General features: G+C 44.9%; 1 protein-coding gene across 8 annotated transcripts in view; it reads left to right on the top strand.

Annotated features, from left to right (window-relative positions):
- The window catches only part of Mtus1 (mitochondrial tumor suppressor 1), a 143,072-nt gene extending 116,482 nt beyond the window's left edge, over nt 1–26,590 (top strand). For 7 of the 8 annotated variants that reach the window (XM_006509240.4, XM_006509239.2, NM_001005863.2 and 4 more), the window contains 8 exons: nt 2,048–2,114; nt 14,983–15,197; nt 16,636–16,741; nt 17,786–17,859; nt 17,971–18,066; nt 19,039–19,155; nt 22,857–22,954; nt 23,869–26,590. In XM_006509240.4, coding sequence (XP_006509303.1) covers nt 2,048–2,114; nt 14,983–15,197; nt 16,636–16,741; nt 17,786–17,859; nt 17,971–18,066; nt 19,039–19,155; nt 22,857–22,954; nt 23,869–24,082 — 987 coding nt within the window. In that variant the 3' untranslated portion in view covers nt 24,083–26,590. Of the gene's footprint in view, nt 1–429; nt 972–2,047; nt 2,115–14,982; nt 15,198–16,635; nt 16,742–17,785; nt 17,860–17,970; nt 18,067–19,038; nt 19,156–22,856; nt 22,955–23,868 lie in introns of those variants that run through there. The other variant, XM_030243214.1, reaches the window with a different exon arrangement.
- Nucleotides 26,591–26,668: the final 78 nt, after the last annotated feature.

The following is a 26,668-nucleotide window of genomic DNA, read 5'->3' as shown; positions in this document are numbered from 1 at the left end:
TTTCATGTCTAATAGAGCTGTCCCCGCTTTTCTCTCACGCCACTGACAGACTCTGCCATTTATCCAAAGCATTTGAATAAAATTAAGGCTTGACGTGACAGTACTCGAATAGTCAGGCTGTAGTGGCACGTGCCTGTAATCCCAGAACTTGGGAGACTGGGGCAAAGGAAAGCAAGTATGAGACCCGTAAGAAGGGGAGAAAAGAGAAAAACATTGTATCTGTGGGTTATTATTTTGTTGTTCTCAAACTTTAGTTTTTGCATTACAAAAGCAATCGTTTATTTTTGAAATTTGGAATTCCTGACTGGTGATTTCAAATATATGTAATCCCCAATACCCATGTATTATCAATGAACTATACTCTATTGTAATATTATTTAAAGTTCTAAATCACAGCAGGGCCCCCTGGGTGCCCTTCACCATGAGGTTCATCATGCCTTTAGTATATGGGTTCTGAAGAGCAAACCCCCTTTTTCTATTAGTGAGTGCGATAATCTAATGACCTCAATTAGAGAGCGGAGTAAAAAGGCTCACACATCTAAAAATAACTCCATTATCCACGCAGAGAGGGTCCCGTTTCTGTTTCCTCTGCCCCCGCTGATATTAAGTAAGTGCCAATCGATCAGGATAATGTCTGGCTCTCGTTTCTCATAAATGAAGGGCTGTGGCTTTAAGTAATCATCCGTTGCTTGTGCCAGAGACAGAAGCTGCAGTATCAGCTTCAGAGAGGAGAGAGAGGAGTCTGAGGCAGTAACCTGCGGGACAGGCGGGGAGGCCACCAGGGCCAATGGCGCTCCTCCCTGTGGAGCTTTGAATGTAGGCAGACCCGGACGGACGGATGGGTGGGAGGCGTGGCCACCTGTGCGCTTCTTGGACAGTGCAGGGGGTGGGGGAGTTGGAGAGACCGGAGCTGGAAAATGGGCTGCCCTAGCAGCAAAATGTGCCTCTCTCCTCCCTGTGCAGCAACAAGGGTAATTAGTATTTGTTTACAGGGCTTTTCTAGAAGGGTGTCAGGGACTACGTACTGCAGACCCTGTCTGGAACCAGGGGGAAGTGCTTTGAGTGAGAAGCAAGTCTAGACTGCAGAGACCAGTCTCGTGCTCTCTGCCATACTGCAACCCAGATGCCGGCTGGAGTCCCACATCTAAGGTCATCTCAGGAAGTGCCCTTCCTGAAAGCCTGGACATTCTCTCACTTCCTAGTTTCACCCTGGCGCCAGGGACTCTCCGTCTTGAGGAACTGTGTCTAATGATTGTGTTTGTATAAGTATGTGTGGATGTGTGCCTGCTACAGACCTGAAGGTAACGTGAAAATTATTCCTTACCGCAAGACTGATACTTGTTATTCTTTAAACCCTGAAACACCCTCCTGATTTCTTTCACTTCACTTCTCTCAAGCCTATTTAGAATTATAGTTGCTTCATGATGTAAGAGTCCTTGGAAACTGCTGTGTAGCTGGGTGAAATCAACTTGATTTCATCTTTAAGAGATTAATTTTTTTATTTGTCCTAGCTTAAAAGCAAACTTTTTTTTCCTCTTGTTCAGAATATAGGCTTGGCCTTGTAACAAAACTTTTTTATTTGCGGACATGGGACAAAGTCTATCTAAATGCCTATGTTTAGAACATTAAATATTTATCTTGAACTGATTAGGCCCTTATTGCCCTTGGAGGGGAGAGTGCATTACATCTTAAGTACAGTATGCATTAGCTTCAAGGGTCTATGGATCTCCAGTAAGTGCATGGCGCAAAGCAAATATTTTTAAATAGCCTCTCTTGTTCCTCAAAGGAAAGTTTCAACAGGACCTGGGAAAATACAGATTTTCTTTTTTGAAACATGAAATTCCTTCACAGCAAAGGGACATCTGGGTTTTGCTTTGTTTTTAACAACACAAACTGTTAGCTTAGTGATTCGTATCTCGGCCTCTCAACTCTGGGTCTCATTTTCCCAGCAGTGGTAAGTGTGTACTTTACTGAAAGGGAACCCTCTTTAAACAAACAAACAAAACAAAACAAAAAACGTTAGTAACTTGGTGTGTGTTTTCTGCAGCGGGAGGAAGCACTGAAGCAACACAAAACCCTCTCTCAAGAACTTGTCAGCCTCCGGGGAGAGCTAGGTAAGAGCCTGTTTTCCTGCCCCTGCCCCTGCCCTGGGTAAAGTTTACTGAACCTGAGCAATGTGCTCTAACCTCCTGCTCTGTGGCTGGAGTTACACAGCGGACAGCTGGTCTTTCTCCCTCTCTCGTATCTGTGCAGACACTTACTATCGACACTGCTTTTGAATCTTGGCAGTGTGACCTCAAGCTCACAAAATTCCTGGCACTGCTCTGAGTGAGCTAACACTCACTTTCTGATGACCAAGGCATAAAGCATTGCTTCGTATGGAGTAGACAGAGACAGAATGGTTTCTGTATTGTGTGCATTCCCATTGAATAATTATGTTTGTCTGTCTGTCTGTCTGTTATCTGTCTCTCTTTCTCTGTCTCTCTCTCTCTCTGTTTCTTTCTTTTTCTTTCTGGAACGACTTTTTATATTAAAGAGTGTTAAGAAAAAGCTATTCTCTGATAGAAGTGATTACGTTACACATCCCCGCTGTGGTACAGCGTACCTGTGAGTGTACAGTGAGTCTACAATTAAAGGAATACTGCTTGTTAGGGCCACCCATGCTCTGTGCTCCTTAAGTAGTCGGGATGAGCTGGGGAGGAGTGTCTACCAACTCGAGGAGCGGTGTGCTCTGTAGCATTCTCTAGGAAGTCTTGCTGTTTGATCTTTTGAGTTCTTGGTGCCTCTGAGGATCCCTAGATTTGAAGGACAAAGACAGTTGCCCTTTCTACCTGGATTACCTGTAGGAGAGATCGGTCTGCTGTGCCCCCCTCCCCTTGCCCTGTCTGTGGGGACCACTCACCCTAAGAATTGGCTTCCCGATTTAGCTTCAACTAGATCTGGAGTTGTTCAGCAAATGTCACCTGCCTTGTCCTTGGCTTTGCTTGCTGATAGGCTGTGTTAGAAGCATGTGTAGCATAAGTTCTTCAAAGGGAACAGCTAAAGATAGAATAAGTTTTGTTCGTTTAATTCTCAAAGAATCCTGTTTTTCTCTGAGAACCAGACTGTAGTTTAAATACCGCCATTCTGATTTGCTGGACAAGAATATTAGTCAGCAACTGCACTGGCCCAGTCAAGACAAAGGTCATGGGCCAGTTCATGTGGAGGCAAGATTGTGCCCTTCCCTACTCCTTGGCCTGCCAGTTGAAGTCAAGGCCAATTCCTCGCTAACCCTTGAGATCCACAACAGTAGAGAAGCCACCAGTGCTGGCTGGCATCAGGTAACAGAAAGGACGAACCCTTGTGGAACAATAATTTTAAGACAGATGATAAAGTACAGAAGCCCAGTGATGGGTGAGCTCTTTCGAACCGGGACAGAAGGCACAGCTTGGGTGACCCCGATCCCAGACACCATGAAGACCTTCCACTTCTAATTCAGTCTGGCTGCCTCCCTTTTGGTTACCCAATGACCAGCTCGAGTTGTTTCTGTGCCTTAAGTACGGTAATGGATACAGAATAAGGAGACAAGGGAGAAGGTATTTTTGTGTGAGTTTCAGTGTTCATCGGAACACAGTGGAAGTGGAGATGAGCCTGCCTAATGATTCAGGTTTCTATTCTCCGAGAGAAGGCAGGACCAAGACAGAGGAGGACACTGAGCCCATTGACTCTGATTGAATGGTGATCCTCTTCAGCATTAAGCAGTTTAAATTGGAGCCGAGGTCCACCACACTTGCTGTTATTGTGCAGCCTGTCAGGAAACAGCCAGCCTTTGTCGTCTCACCTCTCTGTCCATGATAAGGAGAACGTGGCCTGGTGTGTTTTTCCTGCTGCTGTCAAAGTGTCAGGATGTTACAGGTGGCCTGTCCACATTGTTTTGTCACCCTAGGACTGGACTTGGGAAATGGTGTCATTTCTGTTAACTACTGAATCAGACAGGCTTGCTCAAGGACCAGTGCTTGCTTAAGGGCCAGCGAAGGCATTTGGGAAAAGGTTGGTTTGGCCAGCGAATAGAAGAAGAAAACCTTCAAACAAGTATAATGAAGCTGGCTCCAAAGAAAATTCTTGTAGCTTTCAGCTGGATTTGTGTTTTGGGCCAGAGTGGAAAAAAGATATAAGTTTATATATGTCAAAACCGTTTTCCTATTTGAGGGAATAAAATGTGTCGCACTGTGGTCTCACAGTCTCCAGGTTTGAATCCTTGGTTTGGGAGCTGGGTGGCTCAGAGCCCATCATGTCACATCTCTTCTGTCCCAGTTTTATTTTCTCTAAAGTGACAGTGTGCATGTGTGCCCCAAGGATGATCATGAAGGTCATATTAGGTAAAACTTTGCAAAGCGGCCATACCAGGTGTTAACTGCTATTCGCCATACATACACGAATGTATCTGGTATTAAGTTAATGTCGTGGTGTGTGTCTGTAATCCCAGTAACTCCAGAGGTCAAGACAAGAGGATTGCTACCAGTCCCAGGCCAGCATAGTGAGTGAAAGGTTAGTCTGACTACATAGTGAGGGCCTATGCCAAACACACACACACACACACACACACACACACACACACACACACACACACACAAATACACACTCACAGATTCAGTTTTGCAGGCGTGTAGTGATTGGTGAAATGCCTTCTTATGAAAGCATAAACTATACCGTGGGAAGGACTAGTCAGTAGATGGGATACTATTAGAGATCCCTCGGGACAGGGAGACCCGACCTTCGCTGCTATTGGCATTTAATGTAGGTTAGAGGAATGGGGGATTTGGTTTGGTCTGGTCTGGTCTGGAACTCAGTCTGTATACCAGGTTGGCCTCAAACTGGGAGATCCTTCTACCTCTGCCTCTTGAATGCTGGAATTAAAGGTGTGCACTCTCACTGCCCGGATAGAGATACAGGCTTTTATGCATACACTCCCAGTTAGGAGTTACTTATTTTTGAGTACACAGTTTTCCCTTTGATGATGTGTCTGTGTATTTTGCTGAATTAGTGTAGAGTCTGAGGTAAAGTATATGAGGTGGTAGGGCCTAACCCCCGATGCTTTTTATAGGCGACTTAGAGATCTGATCTTCCATCCATCACTTGCACCATCCAAGTGTCCAACTTGTCCCTTGGACTAACCAGGGGCTGTCAGAGTCACTGGTCAGCTGTGATCTTTACTGTGTCCCTGAAAACTGGGACAAGAGTCTCACCCTTGAAGAACTATGAAGGGTGAAAGAGACTCAGGCCCAGGAACCCTGCAACTGCAATCGTCTGTACCTCTGCCCTTCACAATCTAATGGCTTCCACCCATCTTCCCCATTGGCAGACTTTCTGGATGCCCTCATTTCGTCCTCTAATAGTCTCTTCTTTTTGTCTGGCACACAACCAGCATGTTTCTCCTATCTGACCCACATCCCTTCGTGGAAAGCCCTTTGCTTGGGCGAACCTCTTTGAGAAACCCCTCTGTCTCATCAGAATCAAACCACAAGGCTCCCCTACACCAGTGACCCTCCTACCTTGCACTGATGTATTTAATATATCCTGTGTTCTTCTGTTATCTCCAGACTGTATGGTCTTCACAATGAGGAGAGTCTCTCCTACTTCCTCTTTGAGGAAAAAATCGTAATGAACTCTCCATTTGCATAGCGTAGTGGCTTATGTTTATTGGCATTTGAGAGTTTAAACCTTAAAGATCAGTGTATAAACAAGAAATACTCTATAGTTCTTCTATTTTGGCATACTTTTGCATAGCCCTGTGCCTTTGTTTATAGAACATGTATAACTTTGTACCATTATTATTTCAGGAAAGCCTATTTTATATACAGTAATATCTATTGTACCATCACATTTTTGCTTATTTGAAACAGGGCAGCAATGTGTAGACTTGGCTGGCTCTAAACTAGATCTTTGTGCCTTTGTCTGATCCATGATATTTTTAAAAATTACATTTATTTGCATGTGTTACCCACATGTGTGTGCCACAGCAGCTTCGTGGAAGTCAGGGGACAGCTTTCAGGATTGAGTTCTTCCCTTCCACCCTATGGGTCCCACCCACGAACTCTGGTTCTTCGGTTTGGTGGAAAGCCTTGGTCCCTCCCTGAGCTATCAAGCCAGTCCATTAGTTTTATATAATCAGATTCCTATAATCTCCCCTTGCATTGAACATTTCTGTAATTCCAGAAAACTCCCTTAAGCCTCCCCTCCCTTAGAAGCAAATAATGATCTGGTTTCAGGACCAAGTACCAATGTTGTCTCTCCTTGAGTTTTGTATAAATGAAAGTATAGTCTGTAGTCTCGTTCACGTCTGGCGTCTTCAGCAGAGGGGCATACTTCTGGGGTGTTTTCTCATCAGTCTTTGGATTCTTTGAACAAGCCCAGTGCTTTTCCAGGGCACCTTGGAGCCTCCACTGAGGACGTTTTTAATGATTGTGGAGCATCTCTAGAATGCTATGGCAATAAGACAGCCCATATGATCATGACTCAGAGGTGTAGTTTTTTTAAGTCTTTCCTTCCCTCCTGCAGGGGTGTGCCTCCTTAGAGGCCCTGCCTTCTCGGTGAGCCTGCTGATCCAGTGTGATGACGCTTTCTCCTGCGTGGCCCTGCGTTTCCAGAGTCCTCTGTGCTATTCCTCTACTCTGGACTCTCAGATTTATTTACTTGTTCATTCATTGTTTTCCAGTTTTCCATTCTGTTGAAAATATCTTGTCTTCAGTTGAGTTTCACCCAAATCTTTCAAACGAGTTAGTTTTACTTTTTCTACCTTTCTGGTTACTGGGTACACATTAAGACTTTGCACTTGGAGCTATTTGCTTATGAGCCTCTTCCTGCCATTTAGAGCTCAACTACCCTCTGTCAGGTGTGTAGGCCTGGGGCACACGGGTGCATAGAGAGCAGGAAAAGAATAGATTTTGTAGCCTAAGATGGAGACAAGGAAGGTGATCTTCTCCCTGTAGTGTGCAAACGTTTGAAGGGTTCTGTGCACAAACATTTCCTATGAACTGCCTTAAAAGGTAATAATTCTGTCTTTCAGAATACCGTATAATAATGGTGATGTGTAACTCTGTTGTGGGTGCTAGGTTTCACCATGACAGCGGTTCACCAGAGAATCTTGAATGTCAGTCTTTGCAAGTAGTTTACTGTTACATTTCATGGTCAACATCCAAAGCAAGCTTTTGAAACTGAGAAAGCCGTTGTGGTTCTTTCTGCAGTCAGGTTGAAATAAAAGTGTTGTATGGAGGCCTCTTACTGTAATCTTTGAGACTTCTGTTGTCCTTAAAATTACACTTCTATATAAAGAGAAAGATTTGGTTGTTGTGGTGTTGGGGATCAAACCCAAGGCATTGTACATATTGTACGTGGTAGACAAATCCTCTACATTGAGCCATACCTCTAGCCCCAAGGAAATAAATGTGAACCCAGCAACCATGGGAAGGATAGAAAAAGTAACATTAACTTGTTTGAAAGTTGGGTAACACTCAGATAAGATATTGTGTGTGTGTGTGTGTGTGTGTGTGTGTGTGTGTGTGTGTATGTGTTCTCAAGAAGGTAGAGCTAACTCACACAGCTTTTTATTAAGGAGCCCCAGTTGTTTATTTCATTGAACCAAATGAGATTTTTATCCCTTGATACACTAAACATTGTTAAAAATCTTTAGGATAAATATGTAAAAGCTTTATTACTTTCCCCTCCGTATATAGAAATTCATAGGTTTTGGGGACATTCTCTGGGTTCTGTTCATTCCTAAACAGAGCAATATTCAGGTATACTGTAGTTTATATTGTATAAAAGAGAAGAAATTGAGACTCAAGGCCTAGTGTGATTTCCTGCTGCTAACCTGCTCAGGAGCCAAAGTGTTTGGATAAGAAGCCAAAGCAGCCAGGATACCACATTTGTCAGCCCGGAAAGAAAGTGCTTGGTGTAACTTTGTAAACCAGTGCAAAATCATTTGACTCCACTGTAAGCATGCATTGACCACTAACAGCTTGTTGGGACCCTTCTCCAATTGAAGCAGGGAAGACAACTTATACTATTGCTAAGTCTGAATATCTTCTTAACTACTTAAAAATCAAGTTGTCAACAGCAGAATATGAGCCACCTCATCAGCGCTTACCCAGTGAACCCTACGTAGACTGGCTCACATCTTGTGAAACGTGTGAATGTGTGCACCACCCAGCTCTGGTGTAACAAGCCTGTGTCTAAAGATATTTAGACATTCTGTATAACTAATTTCAAGCCTGCCTGCCTGCCTCCCTCCCTCCCTCTCTCCTTCCCTCCCTCCCTCCCTGTCTCCCTCCCTTCCTCCCTCCCTCTCTCCCTCCCTCCCTTCCTATAGAATCTAATGAGATAGCATAAGGAAACCCTACCTAGAGCTCTTTAACTAGGTGAGATGTTTGAAGGGCTAGTTGATAGCTACCTCAGACTTGGGCCATTCTCTTGTTATCTGTGTCTTTCCTAAATTTGGACTTTGGCTGGCTCCACTGATATCCAAAAGCCCATGCTCTTTTGCCCACAGATAAGCAAAATACTGCCAACAGCACCCTGCTATGAGAGCCCATGAGATTTCTTTCTTGTCCTGGTCTCTTGCTAACTCTAAATTTCCAAATGTTCCTCACCCCAGGTCACTTGTCCAGAACACAGATTCACAAACGTCACGGTGAGATGAGACAGATTTCCTGTTCTCACACCCACCAATTCCAACTCATTCAAGTTTGGGATGGAGTCCAGAAATCTAATATCATCCAGGTGATTTGGACACCAGAGCACCTGAGACTACACCCAGACACCGCACTATCTAGAGTGTTCCTTATGTGTGAAAAAGTGTGTGTGTCTATTAGCACACTAACGATAAATAGCTCCAAGAGTCCATTCCTATATGTCGAAAGTCTATGCACTTCTGAGGTCTTGTACGAGCACTTTTTGATTCTTCTGCCCTAAAAGCAACTGATCTGGATGGAAGGCGGCATGACGGAATAGTTAATACCTGACTGGGGTTCACTGTATTGTTTTGATTGAAGAAACCTGGTACTTTACACAGGGACTCGTATTTCTCAGGCTTGAGTCTTAGAACACACCGACAGTTATTGAGCCACACTTCTGTCTCTGACCCACCTTCATTGCTAGATTTTTCCCCCCCACGTATGTGTGGAGTGTGCACTGTGAGCAGCTTTCTGCAGCCTGACACAGGCTAGGGCATAAGATGGAAACCGCACCCTGGAAGCCCAGCTGGCCACCTCTGTCTGGAAGGTGGAAGACAGGCCAATGGGGCCAGATTACAAACTACCTGATCAACACAGGAAAGAGAGAGGAACCGGGGAAGCATTGTTCTCCACTTATCTTTCAGTCTCTGCGGCTCCAGAGGAGACATGAGCTAGAGCATTCTTTGGTGCACACTGGCCACCTGAACTGACTCCGCCCTTTGGATCCTGAATCACGGAAGTAGCCAGTGAGATCCAGTACCGAGTTCCACGCCTGGAACACGGGGCCTTCAAGGGTCATGATTGATTCAGGTCTGCCCTCCCAGTTCCATTTGGTTAAATGAGACTTAGGGTGGCTGGCACCTACTTGTCAGCTCAGAGCCCTGCATGAAAATCTGAACCCAAGAGCCTCTCGCAAGGTCTGCAGCCAGTGTGACAGGTAGCGTGGTATTGTTTATGGTAAAGTGGATTCAATGGTACCGACGGTTTTGTACAAAGTCGGTTCCCCAAAGGTTTACAATTGGTGGGAGATTTTGAAATTGTTCATATAGACTGACTCAAGGGCGTCGTGCATAAGAACAAAGTCACTAACTGCTGATTTTTGAAATTTAGAGGAGACCCTTGTCTACCACGTGTCTCCCAGGTTACTTGGCTCTGAAAGGTTACCTTTAAAGAAACAAACTCTGAAGGTCGTGATGCTAGGCGACCACCTTCCTGCATGCTGCCTCCGCCCTTTGGCACTCTCAAGGCCCCTCCTGCCCCGTCTTTCTGTACCGTCTATAACAACTCCAAATTTGCCGTTATCTGTCATCCCTAACTGAGAGGCCAGCAGAACACAGAGCTGTTTCCTCACTCTGCAAATCAGGACTTAGAGGTCCAGAAAGTCAGAAATGCCTTTTGGTCAGACAGTCTGGGCCCTACCTTTCTGGGTTAGTTTTCTCATGGACACCTTTGATCTTTTAAAAAAACAGATTAGATTTTACCTGAAAGTGTATCATGATAAGATCTTGTGGAGTAATGTTATAGAGTAATCATGGGGGAAGGGCCCTGTCCTATGGTATGGTTCTGGAGCTGGGGACCAGGAGAAGTGAGAGAAAGTTCTTAATAAGGTACTGAAGAAAGGCATGAAAAGTACAAGCAGGTGACTGGTTCCACGTGGCCAGAGAGAGAGACTGGGAAGGAGAACCAAGTCGGTAAGGCAAGGTGGACGCAATGGCTCCCCCCATTTTCCTCATATGTGAAGTGGAGGGGAGCTCCGAAGGCTTCCCACAGACAGCTGGCTTCCCAGAACCCTATCAGCAGAGTCACATGATTACAGAAGTCCTCCCGTTTTCCAGTTTGTCACCGTCTCTTACAAGGCACCAAATGTGCCTCACTTTCCATTTGACCTCGCCTCTCCCACGATCCCTTGTCATTCTTGATTGCGTTTTAGGTCTGTTTATAGAACACAGGCAGATCTCCAGGAAGCTGGGGAAGTTCTGTTGTCTAGAATATAAAAGTACAGTAGCTGTAGTAGATTTAGAAGAGGAGACTCCAGAAGCACCCTACTGTGTGTGTGTGTGTGTGTGTGTATGTACAGGTATTATATAGGGAAGGTAGGTGCTGGAGTTCAAACTCAATAACCATTAGTTTGTTTGGACCTTCTAGCATGTCTCCAAGAAAACTACAGTCAGGTTTGATTCCTCTAGAATAACAACAGTAACACATATCACACATTTAAATGGTCAAGCACAGGGCGAGGCGCTTCCCCCTCCTAATCATTAATAATCATTAATTCAATAGGGCAAGCACCAGTGTGGCCTCTATTTTCGAGATGAGGAAATGCAAGCACTGACTGCTAGCCATCCCCCTGCGAAGCCTGCTATTCACATACTAGAAGAAGGCAGCTCTGTATCACTTCCAAGAACATTGACATTTTTCAGACCATGGGTGTGCTATGTTTTCTTCCATAACAGAACACTCATTAGTCAGCGAGCAAAGGGAAATTTATCTCTGTGAGATGGAAACAACCAGTCCAACCATTCCCCCACCTTACAAAAAAAAAAAAAAAAAAGCCACTCTGGGGACTAATTAAGTAATGGCTTCTCTTCCTCTCCATTCCTAACTGCCAAAGGGCCTGAGAGTAATAGGATTGTGTTTTCCCAAGGTCAGATTGGGCTGTATAGTGGAGCCTTTTCTAGACGTCATCCAAGTGATTGTTTGGGAAACAACACCAGCCTTCCCTTACTTCTTATGCAGTGGCTTTTCCTTGCTCAAATAGCTGTGATTTAGACAGGGCAAGGCTTCCTGGTTTTCCCGCTCTGGCCTTGGCCTGATAGTCTCGGGGCCAGTGCATCTCTCTCTACTATCTTTAACATGACTTAGAACTTTAGACATAGTTTTGTAAATGAGTCTATGTCTATGTACTTGTGCATGCTACATATGTTGTCTACCACTCAGCTACATCTGCAGCCCATGGTTTTGGGAGAAGAGACACCTGTTGTGCGGCTCACACTAGCTTTGTACTCCCATTTAGCCCAGGCTGGTGTTGAACTCTCTCTCCTCCTGCCCCAGATCCCTGAATATCAGGATATTGTGTGTCCACTGTCATGTCTAACCATACTTCTTTTCCCTTCTTTTTCACAAGGTCTCACTCTGTAGCTCTGGTCGTCCTGAAACTCACTGTATCGTGAGGCTGGCCTCACTGTAACTTAAACTCACAAAGACCTGCCTGTCTCTGCTGCCCACGTGCTGGGATTAAAGGTGTGCACCACTATGCCAGGTTCTGGCTGTATTAAACTAGATTGCTGGAACTAGCTTTTCAAGCTTGAAAGTATTTTATGTGTGCTTAATCATGCACAAGCTTTTAAACTCGACTAATGGGGTGCTTAAAAACAAAGGCTTATGCCGAGAGTAGCAGTGCACGCCTTTAATCCCAGTGTTCTGGGATGGGAGTGGGTGGGTGGGTGGGTGGGGTTCTCTGTGAGTTTAAGGAAAGCCAGAGCTACACGGTGAGAACTTGTCTTGGGAGTTGGGGTGAGTTTTTCTATACATGTTGTAACTTCTATAAGCCAACTATACCTCGAAGCATGGGGTACTCCACAGTCACTCACTCATTCTTAGTCCTGGATGACCTGTTTTTCTTTTGGCTTTGCTGGTTGTCAGATGAAGCGACCGATAGCAGTGGACTTGAGGCAAAGAAGCAAGAAGGCAAAGGATAGGCAGAAGCCAGCACAGGTGGCCCTGCAACCTCTCCATGCTATGAGAAGCCAAAAATAAATCTATAGCCTAAAATTGAGGGGTGAAGTCCTTATTCCCCCACCACACACATGTATGTCCCGTCAGACAGGAAGCACCCTGAGAGCCCTTAATACACTGTTTACATTCTCAGAAAGAAGTCAGGGGTCTCTCTACCAAATCACAGCCTCCTTACGAGCCCAGGCCGGTTGATCCAAACTAAAGCCATTTGTGAGGGTGAGACGCGTAGCCCAGCTGTTGTGTACAGCACTGTAAACAGCAGAAGGTCCCTTGCACAGCTGCAGGCTGATGTCACCTTCTGGAGCCTGGCCTGGCCTGGCCTTTGGTTGTTGGAAGTAACAACAGTAGGCCATCCGATCCCCCATCTGTCTCCCTTTCTCTTTTCCGGTACCCCCTTCCCATCTACACCCCCACCCCCTTCACTGAGCTTACAGTAGCCAGCCAAGCTGCACACTGTTTGGGCTACTGGGTTTTGTGTGTATAAACAAAGCAAACAGCCCTATCCAGTGGTTAATGGAGAGGATCTCTGTGTATCCCACTTGATTTTAAACATTGATGCACTGTAATTAACATAATCAAACTGACAATAGTTTGATTATGAGCAGATGTGTAAAAGTCTGGCAGGTGTAGCCTGCACTTAGAAGCCCTTTGTGCCCACAGTAGATGCTGACTGTCTCTTTTCGTTTATCCTGAGTGGCAGGTTTGCCAAGATGCCTGTATACCAGGGGCCTCTGTATAAGGTGCTTCCGTGTGGAGATGTTTGTGTCTAGCGTGGGTTTCTGGATGAGCTCGGTCATGCTTGCTTGCTTGTTATCTGCTGACGTGTAAAATTCTAAAACTAGCATTTCCCTCTCTAGAAACGGATCCCCTCCTCATCGATTGGCTACAAAGCATTTTTATAGACTTTGCCCACAGAAAGGTCTAACTTGGGATACACAGGGGACCTAATGGGAAGATGTCCATTGTTCTCCTATTTATAGGTTGGAAAGTCAGTTGGCAAAAGCTAATATTGTTTGCTACTTAGAGTACCACTGGATGTCTTAAATCTTTTTTCTTATAAGCAGTGTAAGGATGTTTGTTAGTAATTAAGGCCTTTCATTATGTTTTACTAAATTCTTTGAAAGAAAGAAAAAAAGTGTAGTATTTAATCCCAAATGTCTTCTGGGATGTCCCCTGTCATTTGGCTTTCACCTGCCATTTTGGCTCTTTCCTCCAACATTCCTGCTTTGTGAACTGGTTTGTTTATGACTTTTGTCTGTCTGTTCATGGTAGGCTTTGTTTGTCTTGCTATGTATCCCAGGATAGACTCAAATGCAAAGATCCTCCTGCTTCAGCCTCTACATTACTAGGAATAAGGCATGCAGAGCACACACCACAGAACTTGGCTCTTCTTTGTGGATTGTTTTAGTAGTCAAGGAACACTATATACTGTTAGGTATGGATCATGTGGGAATAAAAATTTCAGCCTTCATACTACAATTTTATTAATGTATTTGTGACTCTACTTAAAAATCCATTGCTCAAACCAAAATTATAATGTATCTCCCCATGTGCATTAAGATTAATACAACTTCATCATTTTCCCCCTGCCTTTTCCCCCCTCCAACCCTTACTACATACCCCTCCTTGTGTTGTGGGTTTTGTGTTTGTTTGTTTGTTTGTTTTTTAATCATGTTTTGGTGAGGATGTGGAGAAATTGAATCTTGCCTATTACATTGTAAAACCATTTTAACTGAAAGCGGAATTGCTATATGAAACAGCAGTTCCTCTTTTAGATAAGCAAGAAAGTTGAAAGCAGGGTCACGGAGCACTTGGGTTCCCATGGTCTTAGCAGCATTGTTCCAGGTGGACCCGTGGTAGAAGTAGCACGTGCCATCTGTGGGTCAGTACATGATGTGTACGGTCAGTGGAGTCATAGTCAGCCTGAAAGGGAGGCCAGTCTCAGCACAAGCCACAGTGCAGAGGGACACTGAGGACATCATTCTAAGTGGAAGAAGGATGCTTACCGAGGTGGGAGATAATGGCAGCAACAGTCAAAATGCAGTGTGTGTGTATATGTGTGTGTGTGTGTGAGAGAGAGAGAGAGAGAGAGAGAGAGGGAGAGAGGGAGAGAGAGAGAGAGAGAATTACAGAGAATGACAAAGAGAAAGGATTTATCAAGATAAACTGTGGCTCACCATTTTGGAGGTCTCAGGCCAGGATCTGTTGACCCCGCTCCTTTGTGCCCAGGTGCATGTCGTGTTAGGGCAAGCACATGGTTGAGAAAACAATGTTTTTCCTCACGTTAAAGTGAGGAAGGGAAAGATAGCATCATGGTCTCCCTCTCGGAGGTGTGTACCAGTGACCTAAGGTCCACCACCATCCTTTGGCCCTGGGAGCCTCCTTTGATGGACGTTTCTTACTTGAACTGCAGTGCTGGTGAAACAGTGCCATGTGTATGCCTCCAGAGTCATCCCAGCGGTGTGTAAATGTGGTGTGTCTCCCGACACCTGAGCAAATGTAAAAGGCCCTCTCCTCTTCTTTCTGCCCATTTCAGTTGCTGCTTCAAGCGCCTGTGAGAAGCTAGAAAAGGCTAGGACTGACTTACAGACAGCGTATCAAGAATTTGTCCAGAAACTAAACCAGCAGCATCAGACAGACCGGACGGAACTGGAGAACCGGCTGAAGGACTTATACACCGCAGAGTGTGAGAAGCTTCAGAGCATTTACATTGAGGAGGCAGAAAAATATAAAACTCAACTGCAAGAGCAGGTCTGTGCGGCTGGGCTGCTCCGGCGTGGCTGTCTGCTGCCGTTCTAGATGCTGTCTACATTCTTCATAAGTTATCCCTTGCCTTTTTAGTTTAGCTGGAGAAAGCTTTGGGGATTGATGGCTTTCTCTTAGGATGAAGCAGTGTTGAGTTAAAGAAGCGGGAAGTAGCCAGGCACAGTGGGACACACCCAGCACCCCAACTCTCAGAAAGTTGAAGCAGAAGGATCGTGGTTGAGCCCTGCCTTGGCTGCAGAGAGAGCTCAAGGCCAGCACAGGGAACTTTAAGTCCCTGGCTCGGAAGTAACAACTGCCAACAGGACCACATATGTTCTCAGTGACACAGAGGCCTGTTAGTCTCTGAATTCATCCCCAGTGCAGGCAGGCAGGCAGACAGACAGATAGACAGGTAAAAAACAAGCTCTGTGATCCCACCAGCTCTAGTTACTTAGGGTTTTACTGCTGTAAACAGATACTGTGACCAAGGAAAGTCTTCTAAGGACAGCATTTAACTGGGGCCGGCTTCCAGGTTCAGAGGTTCAGTCCATTATCATCAAGGTGGGAGCATGGCAGCGTCCAGGCAGGCGTGGTGCAGGAGCAGCTGAAGGTTTTACTACTTCATCTGAAAGCTGCTAGGAGAAGACTGACTTCCAGGCAGCTAGGACAAGAGCCTTAAACCTACTCCAACGAGGCCACACCCACTCCAACAAGGCCACACCTCCTAATAGTGCCACACCCCCTGGCCCCCATATCCCTGACCACCATCGCAGAGGCTGAGACAACTTTATAAGATTGTCTCAAAATAAAAGCAAAGGAGGTTCAGAGCTATAGCTTAGAGGTGCAGCAAGAGGTTGCAAAGGATGTCCACAGCTCTGGTCAATCCCTAGGAGTTTGATAACAAGTTTTTAATAGAAGGGATAGGAATAACCCCAAACAATCCACTTGGAAGCATCCCAGTGTTTGGCTTCTAAACCATTGGTCTGTACTTTGTTTTTAGATGCCTTTTCAATAACCACTTTTCCCATTAGTATCATAAACTTGGAATTTCCCTGTTTCCTATTTCCTTTATTTTTAAGTTTAGTATCTTCATAGTCTCTACTACATGTATATATATGTATATGTATATATGTGTGTGTCACACACACACGCCAGACACGTACTGGGGGCTAAGAGTAGAGTGGTCAGTGCTACAGGTGTGGGGCTGAGGTGGACCTGTGAAGTGTAGCCCTACTCCTTGAGGTGGACTTGAGTGCTTGGGCTATCTTTGTTCCTGGGGAGAATGGGTTTGAGTTGTGGGAGGGGGGGCAGGGCCAGAGTGGGTTGTTCTACACATGTGTTAGGTGGCTGCAACGGATGACGGAGGTCCCTAGTGTATGCTCCTTCATCTGACTTAGCACTTTTCTTCTTGCTAGAGAATAATCATTCTGTTTGTTCCTTACAGTTTGACAACTTAAACGCCGCCCATGAGACCACTAAGCTTGAGATTGAAGCTAGCCACTCGGAGAAGGTGGAATTGCTGAAGAAGACCTATGAAACCTCCCTTTCAGGCAAGGGTGCTTCTCCTGCTTCAGGAGACAGGCAGTGGAAACGCGTGGTATTTACTATAACGAAACTGACTCATGATTCTCCCTTGCACAGAACACCCTACAGCATTCACTTGGCAGACCTCTTGGTTTCTTTGTGCATTGTTCATTGTCAGTGGATGCCCTTTTCCCTTAAGGATGCAAATTATAGTTGGTTATTCGTGCCAGGCCTTTAGGAAACAGGGTGAACTTCCAAAGATTCTAAAAACCTCTCTGGTGGTGGTTGTGGTTGGCGGCGGTTGCTACTTTAGGTCCCGGGAAAGGCAAGGTGTCAGCTTCTAGCTCAGTGCTGCACGGAATCCACACGTACGCATTCTTGCATTCATGACTGTGGTAGAGCACAGGTGGGATTTGACGGACAAGGACAGGATATGCTGTTGTGATTTCACCAGCACTGGAAAGCTTGATGTCAAAAGGAAGGAACAGGGAGAAACCTCCTTGTCTTCTTTGAGGACAAAGCCAGCAATGCAATATAGGGTGTTCACCACAAGTCAGCTGTGGCTTACATAGTAGCAGGGGGATGTGTGGCTAAAATGGCTATGACCTTTGGGAGAAACTTCTCATGAGATTACACTGTGGGGAGTCAGAGATGATGGCTGGCTTATACACAATAAGTATTGTCGTCTTCCTACTGGGAGAGGGCTTAATTTTAGATTTCTGTTTTCTTCTGGAAGAGCAAATTTCTTCTAGGAAGACCGGGCCCCTAATAAGGAATCAGAAACCTGACTTTTGAGGCCCTACCCTTCGTTTTGAGATTTTGAAGGTTTCCTTGGCCTCTGTGGGCATCAGGGTTTCTGGTCATTGTACCATAAATCTCTGGCCTGCCTCATAAAGCTATTCTGAGGAGATGCCGCTTAATTTAAAGAATTGCATCTCATGAATGGAAAGTATCATAAGTCATACTTCATCAGCACCCGAGTCTATATACTCCAGGTTGGAGAGTAGTGATCTCATAGGGTTGTATTACCTTAAAAGAAAAAAACCCACAACAAAACCCCTGCCTTCCAGAAATCAAGAAGAGCCATGAGATGGAGAAGAAGTCACTGGAGGATCTGCTTAATGAGAAGCAGGAATCGCTGGAGGTGAGTGGCTCGCTCCTGGCCCCCGCAGCCGCCTTGGACGAGGCCTCTGTATGTATGCCTCCGGTCCTTTCCTGGCATCTGACGCTCCACGTGTTACTGTTTGTGTTTTAGAAACAAATCAATGATCTGAAGAGTGAAAACGATGCTTTAAACGAAAGGTTGAAATCAGAGGAGCAAAAGCAACTGTCAAGAGAGAAGGCGAATTCAGTAAGTTGTGTATTCCGGCTGCTGCTGGGTTTCCCTCCTGCTTGCGTGGTTCGGTTGAATTTCCATCAGACCAGGAGTGGGCTGTGGAGATACTCCACAGTGGTGGTATCACACTGTCCATTTGGGAGAGTGAATGTGTTCTGTGGTAGTGTTGCCATGGCGAAGCCAAGGTAACCATGAGGAGAGCCCAGAGGCTCAGGACATTATCGCTCTGTGTCATTTCCCAGAGCCCTGCATATGACACTGTCTTTGCTTGTGTTTCTCCTCAGATACTGACTTTGCTTAGAGAAAACTACTGTTTCCTTTTCTCCCTCCAGATACTAGTTTAGAGCTGGAGAAAGCTCTCTCTCCTGAGCTCTGTTTTTATGTTGTAAGCAATGGTTTCTTGTTCCTAATAAGAGATCCGATGAAAGTATCTACCATACTAAATAACTGGGGAAAGATAAATTTGTTTTCAATACTGTGACCAAAGTCTTTGAGATTAGAAGGTTCTTAATTCTTTTTTACTTCTTTGACAATGATGTAAGAAGTTAAGCTAGGCATGGTGACTCATCTTTCTAATTCTGGCACTTGGGAACCTGAGACAATAGAATAACCACAAATTCAAGGCCAGATTGAGCCGAATGAGTCCCTGGTCAGCCTGATGATAGCATGAAACCTTGTATGAAAAAAAGACAAAAGAAAAAAAAAAAAGAAAACTTACTTACATTTAGCTGGCCATGTCAGGGGATGCCTATAATCCCAGCAATATGGGAAGCTGAGGCAGGAGAACTACTATAAATATCAAGACAGTCAAAGCATGACCCTGTGTTTAAGACAAACAAACAATCAAAGGGAGTAAGTAATTTATTGCTTGTTTCTCTAAGACTAATCAGAGAAATCAGTACATCAAGAGGTTAGACTGTATAATATGTGATTAAAGTCAGAGCAGTTATCTTAGTGGTTGTTTTTGGTTTTGTTTTGTTTTTTCAGAAAAACCCTCAGGTCATGTATCTGGAGCAAGAACTAGAAAGCCTGAAGGCTGTGTTAGAGATCAAGAATGAGAAGCTGCACCAGCAGGACATGAAGCTAATGAAGATGGAAAAGCTGGTATGTCTCCTGCAGGATGGGAGTGAGCGCCTACCGCACATGTGCCTCCTGCGCATGTGCTGTTTGCATAGCTGTGCGTACGGAGTTGCCTGTGAAATAGAATAGCAGAGCTTAGAGAAGCTATATAGCAGAGCTAACTTGTACTCGATGATATTTGGAAAGTACACAAAGGGTCAGAGTTGCACTTTCCTTTCCAGATTAGTTGCTGCTTCCTAGAACATTTATTTATTTATTTATTTATTTATTTATTTATTTATTTATTTATTTATAGAGTGCATGCAAAGCAGCATCTAGTTTTGGAAAAATTATAACAAATCAGGTTCCCATTTCAGTAGTCTGTGGGTCTTCACTTGCCTAATGAGAAAAATTACTCTAAAACCAGTATGTTAATGCAGCACCCATTCTAGACAGAAGGACAGTTGGATCTATCCAGTAACTTCACTGGTACCACACAATCTATTAGCATTCTGTATCTTTTTAAGAATGTGACTATGATGAAAAGAATTGTGTGTTGATCAGCCCAGTTGGAAAACAGCAAGCATTAATCAGAATTTAAACCTACTCCAGGCTGTGTTTGAGGGGTGTGCCCGGTGTGCACTGTCAGCCTTGGTCCAGCCCTGAAACTCAGGATCTGCTGGCCAGGACATGAACCAAGATGGAAGGATTTCTCAGCAGCTTAAGTGGCCCTAGCTGTTGCTTGCTGTACTTTGCTCCCAACTGCCAGCCATCCAGGGCTGCATGTGTCTCCTCCACCCAGTTGTGGGTGACTCGCTACGCCTTGAAGAAAAGTCTCATTCAAAGTTAAACTAGCCTTGAACAATAGGGAGCATAGAGGTTACTCTTTATCTGTTCGGCTTTTCTGGTTTGGGGGATTTGGCTTAGTTTGGTGTTTTGATTCCTAGAGATAATTAACTGCTTTTTGAGGGAGGCAGTGCTTAAGGGAACACACAGGCATTACTTCACTTCATCAGGAAATGTGGAAGTGGGGGAAGAGGACTCCTTTTTTTTATACGCTGCGGAGTTTGGATCTGCCATAATGAAGAATGAAATTATGTCATTTGCAGCAGTAATTGGAGGCAGAGATTATCCTATTAAGTGAAGAAAGCCCGGCCCAGAAAGACAAATATCATTTTCTCTCGTGTGTGGAACTGAGATGATAATCGTGCATACACTGCAGTCTAGTCTAGTCTGTTGACAAACACATGAAGGCGAGGGCTCGCTGGAGTTGATTTGAGTGCAGTCACAGTAAAGACCCCCAGATGACAGTGACATGAGTGTAGGCCAGACATGTTTCTAGGAATAGAACCAGCCTGAGTTCATCCTCATGGCTTTTGGTCATCATGATTCCGCTGGGTTGGTTCATGATTGCTTTCTTGCCCACCAAGATGCATATCGTCTCCTAAGCTACTAAGGAATTTCTCCCAACTGGCATTTTAAGTCCAGCCCAGTTCCAGTTTGAGAGAATACATCCCATCTGTCAAGTGGGTGTCACAATGATAGTAGATACATACAGCTGGGACTCCTCAATCTACCCATCTTGGAGGTGCCAGGAGTACAGGAAGTGGATTTTTTTTTTAAACGAATGCCTGAAACTCCTAGTTGTTAATAGGCCCAACCTAGTACACACAGCACTTCTTGGCAAAGGTCAGCCTGCGCCACCTGCTCAGCAGGCTGGCAATGATGACTCAGGAAACCCTGTTAACAATGTGTTGCTCCATCTCCCGTTCAGGTACCTAAACTTATCAGACAATCTCAAGTGATACAAGGCCCTGCTGTAAAAGTACAAACACATTTTAATTTCTATTGAGTCATGATAGTTCTGTTCTGTGCCCCGACTGAACAGTGCCAGTTGGCATCGCCCTGTTGTTTTTACAGGAATGTAGGTTGCTAAGACGATGGGTACACTTGTTGCCACTGCTGTGTTGTATACTTGGCAGCACCAGGTCTTTAGAGAAGATAGAACACTTAGTGTATTAGGGTTCTCTAAAGGAACAGAGCTGATACACTGATCTATTAAAGGAAGATTTGCTAGACTGGCTTCCATGATGAGCTTAGACTAACTAGTCCAGCCGTGGCTGCCCACAAGATTGGGCGCCTCTGCAGTTCCGATCTGGTACCAAAGGCCAGTGGGACTTCTGAAGAGCCTTTTGATCACCAGTCCACTCTGGAAGCCCTGAAGAAGCTGATTCTAATATCAGAGACAGAATCGTCTGCAGTGGCAACAGGGCACGTAGCCTCCCCAGTGAGAATAAGGGCCAAGCAAGCAAAGCGCAGAGTCAAAAGTGCCTTTCGTCTGCCTCCTCACGGCTGAGTCACTACTAGGTGGTGCTGTTCACATTTAGACAAGGGGATCCCCCGGAGGCATGCCCACAGCCAGCCTGATATATAGAGTCTTTCATTGGTTTTCTTCTCGGGTAATTCTAAGGTGGTGTCAAGTTGGCAGATTAACCATCACACTTAGCATGAGGAAACTATCCAAGGAAGACAGGTTTGCTTTGAGAGCTAGCTCTGCCAGTGGGAAGCTCTGTGACATCAAAGATGGAGTTTTGACCTCAGTAGAGCAAAGCTTTGATAGAATAATGGTTTGAGGCCAATTGTCATGTTTTTGTTTTTTTATTCCAAGTTTTCCCAGGTTGTGTCTTACCTTGAAAAGCATTTCAAGGTGTTTCTCCCCTGCCCAACTCCCCCACCCCTCTTTTTTTTCATCCTGTAGATTTTTTTTTTTTTTTAGAAAGTTATTTCATCTGAATGGCATGTCATGAGGATTTTCTGGACTCAAGGATGTCTTAAAAACAAGAATTTCACCTGGGTGCTGTAATCCAAACAGATGCGCCATAGCCAGCTGCCATGACAGGGACTTGGGGGTTCATTTTTGACCTCATGTTAAGTTCACTCTGAGCTTTGATGTTGCCTCTTAAAGAAGCAATAAACCATTCCTTACGGAAGGGAGCCAGGATGGGATCAGTGGGTCACCATGTTCAGTGACTTTAAATGCCTATAACCACTCAACTGATCAGTTTGTGTAAGGCTGGAAAGAGCACAAGTGTCCCTTGGCCTGAACTGAGCAGGGAAGCCTGCTTTCTTCAGTTACTTCTTTACCTAACCTTGCTACATTGTATCTCCATAGGGCCACCTGGAGGTAAATGCCAAAACCATCCTGGAATAAGTTTAAGGCTTTCCTCAGTATGGCCAAGACCTATAGGCTCCCTCCCTTCCTCTTCTCCTTCCTTCCTCTGTCTAGTTTCTTTTTTCCTTCCTCCCTCTCACCCTCCCTCTGTCCCTAACTCTCCCCCTTCCTCCTCCTCCTCTCCCCGCTTCCTTCTTTGCGTATGTGTACACGAGTGCTGTAGATACAGGGGTTGTGTGAACGGAGACAGTTAAACTGCAGTGTTTCCTTTACTGCCTTGAGGAAGAGACCCAGCACCCATGGTCACCTAGGCAGGACACCAGCTCCCAGCAGGACATCTCTGAAAGTGTCACCTAGAATAAAAACATTACTGCCTAGCTCTCTTATTTCTGTGTTTGATGAACACATGTCCTCACCGTGGTCGGTGTATGAAGACATCAGTGTGCCACTATGGCTCCTCCTGATCAACTTGTTGATGGTGCCGTGTATTGGGAATATGCTTAAGAAGTGAGAGAGTTTATTTATTCATTTCTTATATATATATATATAACTACAAACCTTGTTTTATACTAAGGTGGACAATAACACAGCATTGGTTGACAAGCTGAAGCGATTCCAGCAGGAAAACGAGGAGTTAAAAGCTCGCATGGACAAACACATGGCAATTTCAAGGTAAACCTACAAGAGTCTATTTCCCCTTTCCTCATCCTCGGACATCTACGGTCCCTTCTGGCTACGCTCCACCAGGCACCTCCCAGGCATGTGAGAGAAGCAGGAGAATGGTTCATGCATTTACCAAGGTGCCCTAGACCTCTCACCTAACTGCAGCTCACTAACTGTAATGGCGCTGTCAGACAAGGGGTAACAACACACGTGAACAGAAAGAGGCCTTGAGTTAAGACAGAAATAAAACAAGCCTTGTGCAAGTGCCCCATTGCCTACTGGGAAATCTCCCAAAGACTAGAGTTGCCAGCAATTACTCAGGATTATTTATTTGGGTCAGGCTTGAGGCTCTGGTATTCGGGAGTTTTGCTTTCCTTTTTGTGGTCCACAGACCTTGAGCCAGGGGGCCTCACACACATTAGGCAAGTCCTCTAACACTCATCTATATGCTTCCTTATTTGTAGTAGTTGGGTTTCTCAGCTTAAAAAAAAATCTATGACCCATATGCCAGTGGTGACACATGCCTTTTGTCCCAGCACTCTGGACTGCTTCAAACAGGTTAAGTTAAAGGCCAGCCTGGTCATCAGAGTGAGTTCCAGGACAGCCAGAGCTACACAGAGAAACCCTGTCACAAACAAACAAACAAACAAACAACCAAACCAAAAAACCCCAACCAGGAACCCTATGTTTGGTTGATAGTCCTGGGAGGCCTGTCCTTTTCTGAAGAGAAGTGGGAGGAGAGGAGGGAGGGGAAATCGTGGTGAGGATGAGCTATATGAGAGAAAAATCAGAAAAAAAAAATTGATGACCCTGGACAAGAACCTGTGTATTCCCCCAGAAGAAGTTTCTTGAACCTTCAGATATAAACAGTAGTAGTTCCTTTTTGACTTGGATTCATATGCTCTCTGGGTTTTGTTTTCCAGGCAACTTTCCACCGAGCAGGCCGCGCTGCAGGAGTCCCTTGAGAAGGAGTCGAAGGTCAACAAGAGACTGTCCATGGAGAACGAGGAACTTCTGTGGAAACTGCACAACGGAGACCTGTGCAGCCCCAAGAGATCCCCCACCTCCTCGGCCATCCCTTTCCAGTCCCCCAGGAATTCTGGTTCCTTCTCCAGCCCCAGCATCTCACCCAGATGACGGCTTCTGAACGCAGGAGACTCTCTGAAGGCACTGAGGTGCGCTTCTGCGGGACTGACCCGAAGTTCAGAGTTCATGGGAACTCGAGTTGCTGCGTTAGCTCTCTGGAATATCCCCAGGATATCGGGAGAGCAGCCGCCAACCGTTTCAGCTACGTACGAATAGAGAGCTCCAATAGGAGACTTTTAACTTGGTCCAAAAGCCTCCTCCAAAAACAGATTTCGGAACTGAAGTGGACATAGTTGCACAAAGCACTTACGGAACGAGGGAACCTTGTTCTTTGCCTTCCTTCACCTAAGCATAGGGGAAAACTCTCAGGGCCCTATTAAGATAAAGATTTATAACCTTTATAATGTTCTTCACCAGAGACACCTTCTTGTGATTTTTATTTCAGTCTGACTGTGGGCAAGGGGGGTGTGTGTGTGAGTGAAATGGGTGTACTGGCGTGTCACGTGACTGTCATAGCCCCGCCCCCTGCTGTGTATTAAAAGTCAACAGCTGTATATAGCTTGGCCTGTATTAACCAAGTCATAATCGGCACACGAGCGTCAACAAAAGCCATAGAAGAGAAAGCAATAGTGCTTGAATTTCCCCCCAACTCATCTCAGCACTGTGCCACGGCAGGGCTCGGGCAAGACAGGAAAAGCCTTTGGTTTCTTGATGACTGTACATTTATTTCTCTGTTGTTAGTTTTTCCATGTTCGGCATTATCCGTTGATAGCAGTTTTTTTTTCCCCCTGTAGATTTTCACGAGCCTAATTGCTATACTCTGATTCATTTTCTCAGGCTATGAGCAAATGTAGTTCCCTAATTTTTCTAAATACAAATCTGTATAAAGAGTAAGGGGGCAGTACCAATGGATGTTTCTGGTTTATTTTTTTCCCTTGAACCCAAGCTAGCTTCATAGCGCTAATCCTCCGTCTACCCTCCTGTTGTTCTAACCTCCGCCTTGCCTTCTCCTCCATGTAGAGCCACGGAAGCAAAGCGCCCTCCTTCCTACCCACAGAGTGTGCTTTTCCAGGGCCAGTTTATCTTGGAGGTGCTGAACCTGTTTCCCAAATAAGCTAAGCTCTGGTTCTGACACTACACAATTTTAGAAACCCCGGGGGGGAAACCAGTAAAGGCATTTTAGCATGTACTAATCCACATGAGCACAGAGTTAAGCCAACAGTTCTGTGTTGAGTAGATCCAAGAGCGGGAATGCTGACTTGGGCCCCTCTGAGCATTCTTCCAGCCACTGGAATGGAACAGAGTGGCCAAAGAGTGAGAGGTATGGCTTCTGCAGCTCCTTCACACTGCATTCAAAATTCAGATCTTCGCTTACCATCTCCCTAGGCTCCAAGGCTCTGTGAAAGTTAGAAGGATAGCTGTGGCTCCCCACCACCCAACCCACAAACTTCCCTGTGCATGCCGGCATTGCGATGTCAGTATTTACTAATTCATGGTCAATGCTGCTCAGATAACCCCTATAGCGAGGACAGATTCAGGATACTAGAGGTGAGTCATCCTAGACTTCTGCACTACAGAGCTAACTGATAGTCATGATGCATGCTTTTTATTAGGGGTTGTGTTTGAAGTCTCTTATCTCCAATAGTTTATGATGTATGTAACCTACCATGTTTGCTCCCGATAAATAGGAATGATTGCAGCTTCACTGCCACCTCCTGGAATAGCTCTGCTCCTGGTCCCAAGTTGTTCTCAATGATGTTAGCCAAAGTCAGGTTTGTCATTTATGCCCTAGTTATGGTAAAGCTCAAGTGTTGACCTGCCATCCCTCATACCACGTAGATGTCTGGGAAGTCAAATCTTACAGCAATTAAAATGCCTAGAGAGCATTTAAGGGTTTTTTTGTTTTGTTTTTTAAACCAAACATTTTATGTACAATACAAAATTGTTGACACATCGTTTAAAAAAAATGTGGGTGTGTGAACAACTGTAGTTTATAGCAATGGGAAAGTGTATTTTACTTTGATCAAATAAATAATGCTGGAATATTCAATGTAAGAATGGCAGCCTCTGACATACTTACTCTTCAAAGCGTTAAGTTATATGCTCCCCCTTCTCATCCCTCCTTAGTTAAGGCAGCCAGGCGCCCTATGCTATTATACAGAACTTAGAACCCAATGCCAAAATTTGTTGTGGCTGAAATTGGCTCACAGAGCTTGAGTTTAAGATTAAGCTTTTCAAATTCAAAATACATGTGTCAGAGAACGAAACTTTGGCTAGTTTGAATGATTCTTCTGCAAGGCGAAAAGAAAATTGGAACAGCTGTGGTCTTAAGTGTTTTTTCAAGACCGGTCTTAGCCAAAGCTGAATCTTCTTCAGTCCATTCATCTATGTTATATTAAAGGCTAAGGTGTTAATAGTGTACATGCAGTTATTTTTGAATAGAGGGGTTTAAATCAGTACTCTGAGTGTGGCGATTTCAATGTAAAAAGATGTGATTTTGATACCTTTATAAATGAACTTGTGCTAGCTTTGATAAAGTGACATATCTAAGCATTTGAATCTTGAGTCCTTGCTTTTGAGTAAGCCGTTGAACTTGGCTCAAACATCAAACAGAATACTAAGCAACACAAAGATCAC

The sequence above is a fragment of the Mus musculus genome, chromosome 8 (genome assembly GCF_000001635.26).
Source record: "Mus musculus strain C57BL/6J chromosome 8, GRCm38.p6 C57BL/6J".
NCBI classification, from domain to species: Eukaryota; Metazoa; Chordata; class Mammalia; order Rodentia; family Muridae; genus Mus; species Mus musculus.
Note: the sequence above shows the minus strand (reverse complement) of the source record. Positions and strands in the feature narration are given on the sequence as shown.